This window comes from Vidua chalybeata, chromosome 6 (genome assembly GCF_026979565.1).
Source record: "Vidua chalybeata isolate OUT-0048 chromosome 6, bVidCha1 merged haplotype, whole genome shotgun sequence".
Classification (NCBI taxonomy): domain Eukaryota; kingdom Metazoa; phylum Chordata; class Aves; order Passeriformes; family Viduidae; genus Vidua; species Vidua chalybeata.
The window spans coordinates 290,619-296,618 of NC_071535.1; the positions used below are offsets into that span (position 1 = coordinate 290,619).

The following is a 6,000-nucleotide window of genomic DNA, read 5'->3' on the forward strand; positions in this document are numbered from 1 at the left end:
AGATGAGGTGGTGGAACAACTGCCCCATGGGCTGTCCCTGTGCCCTGGGGTTGGAGGGGCAGGACAGTGACACGTGGCACACCCTCATTGCAGTGACCTTTCCTCGTGCACGCAGACCTCAGGAAGGTGAGTGTGGTGTCTGTGCCCACCTGCTGCTCTGCTCTGGTGTCCCCAGCTCGGTGTGAGCCCCTGGCAGTGTGTGGAGTTGGAGTCCCTGCCGTGCACAAAGGCTTGGCCTATGCAACGGCCTATTTGTGTCTGCCTGTGAGGGCAGAAGCAAATCTAGAAAATGGAGAAGTCTGGTTCTGGAACAATGACCTGTGCTGGTTCTGATGGGGGTTTTGATGGGGGTTGTCTTGTTGGATTTTCCCTGAAGCAGCAGCAGCAGCAGCAGCAGCAGTGCTATGCCTGTGCTCCCTGATGGTGACAAGACTTGTGGCAGAGTTGTGGCTGGGGACATTGGGTACTGTTAGCCCAGTTACCTGTTAGCCCCATCTCCTGTTAGCCCAGTCTCCTGTTACATTAGTCCAGTCCCCTGTTAGTCCAGTCCCCTGTTAGCCCCATCTCCTGTTAGCCCAGTCTCCTGTTAGCCCACTCCCCTGTTAGCCCCATCTCCTGTTAGCTCAGTCTCCTGTTAGCCCAGTCCCCTGTTGGCCCAGTCCCCTGTTAGCTCAGTCCCCTGTTAGCCCAGTCTCCTGTTAGCCCCATCTCCTGTTAGCCCAGTCCCCTGTTAGCTCAGTCCCCTGTTAGCCCAGTCCCCTGTTAGCCCAGTCCCCTGTTAGCTCAGTCCAATGTTAGCCCAGTCCCCTGTTAGCTCAGTCCCCTGTTAGCCCAGTCCCCTGTTAGTTCAGTCTCCTGTTAGCCCCATCTCCTGTTAGCCCAGTCCCCTGTTAGCTCTGTCCCCTGTTAGCCCAGTCTCCTGTCAGCCCAGTCCCCTGTTACCCCAGTCTCCTGTTAGCCCAGTCTCCTTTTAGTCCAGTCCCCTGTTAGCCCAGTCCCCTGTTAGCCCCATCTCCTGTTAGCCCAGTCCCCTGTTAGCCCAGTCCCCTGTTAGCTGACATGCTCTGCTGCCCCAGCCCCTGCAGTGCACATGGCACAATTCCGTGGGTGCCAGGGCCGAGGGCAGGGTCTGCTGCTGCTTCCTGACCGGGCTGGCTCTGTGGCAGCTCCTGGGACCCTTGGTGCAGTGCCCAGCTGGCTGTGCAGCAGTTCTGGGACCGTCAATGGGTGCTGTGCCCAGCTGGCCCCAGGGCAGCTCCTGGGGCTCTTGGTGGGTGCTGTGCCTGGGCTGGCCCCGTGGCAGCTCCTGGGGCTCTTGGTGGGTGCTGTGCCTGGGCTGGCCCCGTGGCAGCTCCTGGGGCTCTTGGTGGGTGCTGTGCCTGGGCTGGCCCCGTGGCAGCTCCTGGGGCTCTTGCTGTAGTGCCACATCAGCGTGGCTTTTGCCATGGGCAGGGCTGATGCTGCTCCTCGTCCCCTCACCTTCTCTGTTCTGTCTCTTTGCGCAGAAGCCGGGGCCTCTCTGCAGGACACCAGCCCTTCTGCACTCCCCGAAAACGTTGCCACCGATGTTGTTACTCGTCAGAAAACAATACGGTTCCAACTCTCCGAGGACTGACGTTTGGCACTGCGCTCACCCCACCGAAACCTTTACTTGAAGCTGCAGCCGAGGCCACGTGGCCGTCAAGGTCGGCTGCCTCGATAAACTGTCTTCCCCCCTCACAGGATTCCCATCTCCCATCTGCCACTTAAAGTCTAAAATACCTGTTTTTTTCTGGTGTCCAAGTTTTTTATAACTAAAAATGATGATGAAAAATCTGGTGGCAACAGCTGCAGTCCCAGTCATGTTCCATGTCGCAGTGGTGAGGTCACGAGCTGTAAACATGGTAGCTTCAATCACCTGAACAAATAAATGTTTTACTACAATGGCATGGGCATGTTGGTTGATCCAGGCGTTTGTGCCTGGCAGGTTGGTTGATCCAGAGAGACCCCATGGTGCTTGGGGTCTGTGCCCACAGGGACCCCATGCTGCTGGGGTCTGTGCCCACAGGGAGCCCGTGCTGCCCAGGTCTGTGCCCACAGGGACCCTGTGCTGCTCAGGGTCCAGGTGCTCAGCACTGCAGGAGTGATGGTGGGCAATTCCTGTGCCTCTGAGTAGGAGCGGCGAGCTGTGCCTGGCTGCAGCCCCAGCTCATGGCCCTTGGTGCCACTGGCCCGGGGTGACCAGGGAGGTGCCACCAGGGAGCTGCCTGGCTTTGCCCCTTGGTGCTGGGCAGTGACACGAGCTTTGGGCAGAGGGAGTCCTGTCTGCCCTCGGGGGACAGCCCTGGGGCTTTCCCACAGAGCTCCCCTTCCCTGTGCCAGGAGGGCAGCCTGGGCTGTGGGGGTGACAGCACTGCAGGCTGCTCCAGCACCATGTGCCAGGAGTGCCATGGGGCAGGCAAAGCGTGGAGCACAGAGTGCCAGGAGCTCTGGGGCAGTGTCAGCCCTAACAGGACAGCCTGGGGTGGGGGACAGCTGGGGACTGGCCTGGGGCTCTCATGGTGCCCCAGTCCCTTGGTTTATGCAGCCTTGCCTTGCTCTCTAACAAGACCAAAGGGGTTTTTTGGATTTTTTTTTCTTTTCTCCCTTGTCAGCATTCCATCTGGCTCACAGATATAATTAGAGCTTTCTGAGAACCACAGTGAATCAGCCAGCCTTAACATGACTTCAGGAGAGCAGATCACAGCTCTGGTAAGTGTGTCTTGTCACCAGGACTGCCCAGATGGGGCTCTCCTGGTCCCACTGCTCTGTCTCCAGTGGAGGCTGGTCCCGCTGCAGGCCCCGGTCCTGCTGTGCTGATGATGCACCTCAGCTGGGCCAGCTGGCTCAGTGACTTGCCCGTGGCTTGTCTGTAGCAGCAGAGACATCAACATCTCCCCAGGACACAACAGTCCATGGAGGAGAGGCTGAGCTGAGCCGGGAGCCTCACCCATTAGGTCCCCTCCTACGCTTCCTCTTCTGATGCTGCAGAGACAGGATTCACCCCCTGACATTGGCAAGGAGACCCCAAGCTTGGCACCCAAGGCCTGTAGGTGTGTGAAAAATCCAGTGCTGCTGTGGCCCCGCAGACCCTGGAGCAGATGCTTCAGGATTCATCCAGTGCACGGAATGCTGTGCTGAGTGGGCACTTCAAGGGGAAAAGGCAAGGCTTTGATCAGGGTTGGATCACCGCTCTTTTCCTCACGAAGCCTGAGCAGTGATGCTTCTGGCACTGCACACAGCCTGGATTTCTTGTGGATTATAGTAACAGCAGGTATTGCTCTTCCCTTTCCTTGCTGTGCAGTGCAAATGGGGTATAAATACTGGCAGAGGCTGAGCCCCAGACAAGCTACTCTTCAATAAAATGTTCAGTGGATGTTGAGTCCACAGACCCATCCCCTCTCTCTCTGCAGACTGCAGTGACTCCCCCAGTGAAGTTCAGCACAAGTGACCTTTCTTGGAGCAAGCAGGTGATGCTGAGGTCTGCAAAGCAGCTGGGCAGAGCACACCTGGCCCAGGTGTGTGAGGTGCAGAAAGAGCAGAGGCTGCTGCTTCCTTCTGGCATCCCATGCTCAGCTGTGCAGCTGCCCAAACCCTTGTGACCCCAGCGTGCTCCAAGGTCCAGCTGCACAGACCACATCCATGCTTAGAATTTCATCCCAAATTGCTACCATGTTATTCCACTCATTCAGCAGCTCCATGCTCAGGCTTCCATTCTCAAAGCAGAGCTACTTTGCCCTTGCTGATTCCTTTCTGTATCCTTTTAATTAATTGTCAGGACAAGTTCCATGTGTCTGTTTGATGTTAACTGGAAATACAGCTTTCATGGGGCAAACTGCACTGCAGTTGTGAATCAGATTTGGGGAAAAACCCCTTGGAATCTGTGCAGTAGAGTGTGCTTGCTTATATGGTGCTGTGAGTGATCCTCTTATTGGGCAAGAAGTAGGGGCTGCTCTGCCCAGGATGGCATTTCATCCACAAAGGGTTTAGAGGAACATCAACAAGTAAAAGTGACCTATTGTGAGATCCAGAACTTGGAAACTCACTGAAGAACCATGCAAGTCATCTCAGCTGCTTAAGCTGAAGGGAATTCTGGCTCAGAAACAGCACTTCCTTGTCTCCCCGTGGGTCTGCAGCAGTGTCCCAGGCTAGCAGTGGCCACGGGTGGGCTCCTGGCCAGGCGGGCATTGTGATGCTTCACTGACTCCCCTCTGGCACTCATCGCAGGGACAGAGTGGATTATTATGGGAATTGCTTCTCCCCACAGGTGACCCAAGGCCAGGAATGTGTCGATAGGACTGAGGATGGTGGCCAGGGCCCAGGGGAGGCTGGTGGGTGCACAACAGCCCGTCCCAGCAGCTCCGGGGAGCCCAGACAGCCTGGCACCCTGCTCACAGGGTGATGGTGGTGTGATGAGTTTTGTCTTGTGCTGTTCCAGGGCTTCCTCAGTGGGAAAAGCCTGGGCATTCCAGTCTACCAGCACTCTCATTGCAGCATGTGCTTGGCTCTTGCAGTCCTGCAGGGCACCAGAGACAGCTAATGGGAGTTTTCAGGTTAAATTTTGTTTTCACAGAAATGCTCAGATTTATCATGGTCTAGTTTTGTTTTTGTTGCTTCTGTTTTCTTTTTTAAGCAGGGGAAAATTAATTGAAGAAAAACTTTCTGTTTAGAGACAAATGAGACCCCAGAGCAGATTGAGGAGCATCACTCTGGGAAGCAGGAACTCCTGAGGCTGGATTTGCAGTGGAGGTGTAAATCTCCTTTTTCTTATCTGATACAAACAACACTCAAAATTAGCAGACACTGCTGACAACTTCCTTGGTCTTTTTCTTTTGGGTTTTTGTTTGGTTGATGGGAATTTTTGTTTGCTTTTAATCTCATGGAAACGTTACAAAGACATGGAAGCACTTCCAGGCAACACATCCCAGTTGTTCAGGATGTCTGGGCCTTGGGGCAGCTCGGAGCTGCTCCTCTGGTGTGTTGCCAGCTGGGCAGGGGATGTGGTCATGTGGGAGCTGTGTTTGCTGCAATCCAGGACTTCCAGAGGCATTTTCATAGAAATCTGACAGAGGTGGCAGCCAAGGGCAAGCTCATTGCAGGGGCACTCAGAGGGTGAGAAAGATGCTCAGCTGGGCACATCCTGCTCAGTGGGTGACAGCACACTCTGGGAGAAGTGGCATCGACCTTCCTAATGGCACAAGGAAGCTGGAGACCCCCTGGAAGAGCCCTCCTGGGAGCAGTGTCACTGTGTGAGCCCAGGCTCGGGGTCTGGGGTCTGCCCTGCCCGAGTCCCTGGGGCTGCCCAGGACAGGCACAGGCAGAGGCAAGGGAGGACCCCCAGGTGTTCCCTGGCACAGACACGGGAGGAGTTTTGAGGCCAGTGGGAAAAAGTATTTGATTGTGGATCACCCTTTAAGGGATCACGGTTTCCTGTAATCTTTTCCCATAAATTCTCTGGTGTACACAGGACTGGAGCAGGGCTGGTCTGGCGTTGGCACACGCCATAGGATGACGTTGTCAGTCTCCTAAGAGACTTTCCCTGGCTACCAGGCAGGAAAAGATGGGTGAGATAAGGAGGATGCCACCACGCTGTGTCTGGCTAATGACACAGCAATCCCTTTTCCCAGTTATGCTGGAAACAGCATAGTCCTGCAGAACGATTTCAGGTTGCAGTATGCACCACCACATCTGAGCTCATGCTGCTGAGGGGCAGTAATTACACTGCTCATAAACACTCACTCATTCAAAGTGGCCTCATAGTCATCTTCATTATTTAGGAGTGTTCATCCCTAAAAAATGTTCTGACTCTTAAAGTCCCACAACCCTACTGAAATTTGGAATAGATGAAATCTAACCTGTATCTGGGCTGATGTCCTGTCACTGTCTCAGAGGGACAATGTGGGTAATTCACTGTTGGGCTGGAGCCTTCCCTGAGCATTAGGGAGATGAACAGGTTTTTTGTGCCTCAGCATTTTGAGCCAG

At 54.9% G+C, this 6,000-nt stretch overlaps 1 protein-coding gene across 1 annotated transcript in view; it reads left to right on the top strand.

Moving 5' to 3' along the window:
- Positions 1-1,928, top strand: part of LRFN5 (leucine rich repeat and fibronectin type III domain containing 5) — a 44,435-nt gene extending 42,507 nt beyond the window's left edge. Inside the window, exon 4 of the mRNA XM_053946611.1 lies at positions 1,506-1,928. Coding sequence (XP_053802586.1) covers positions 1,506-1,615 — 110 coding nt within the window. The 3' untranslated portion in view covers positions 1,616-1,928. The remainder of the gene's footprint in view (positions 1-1,505) is intronic.
- Positions 1,929-6,000: the final 4,072 nt, after the last annotated feature.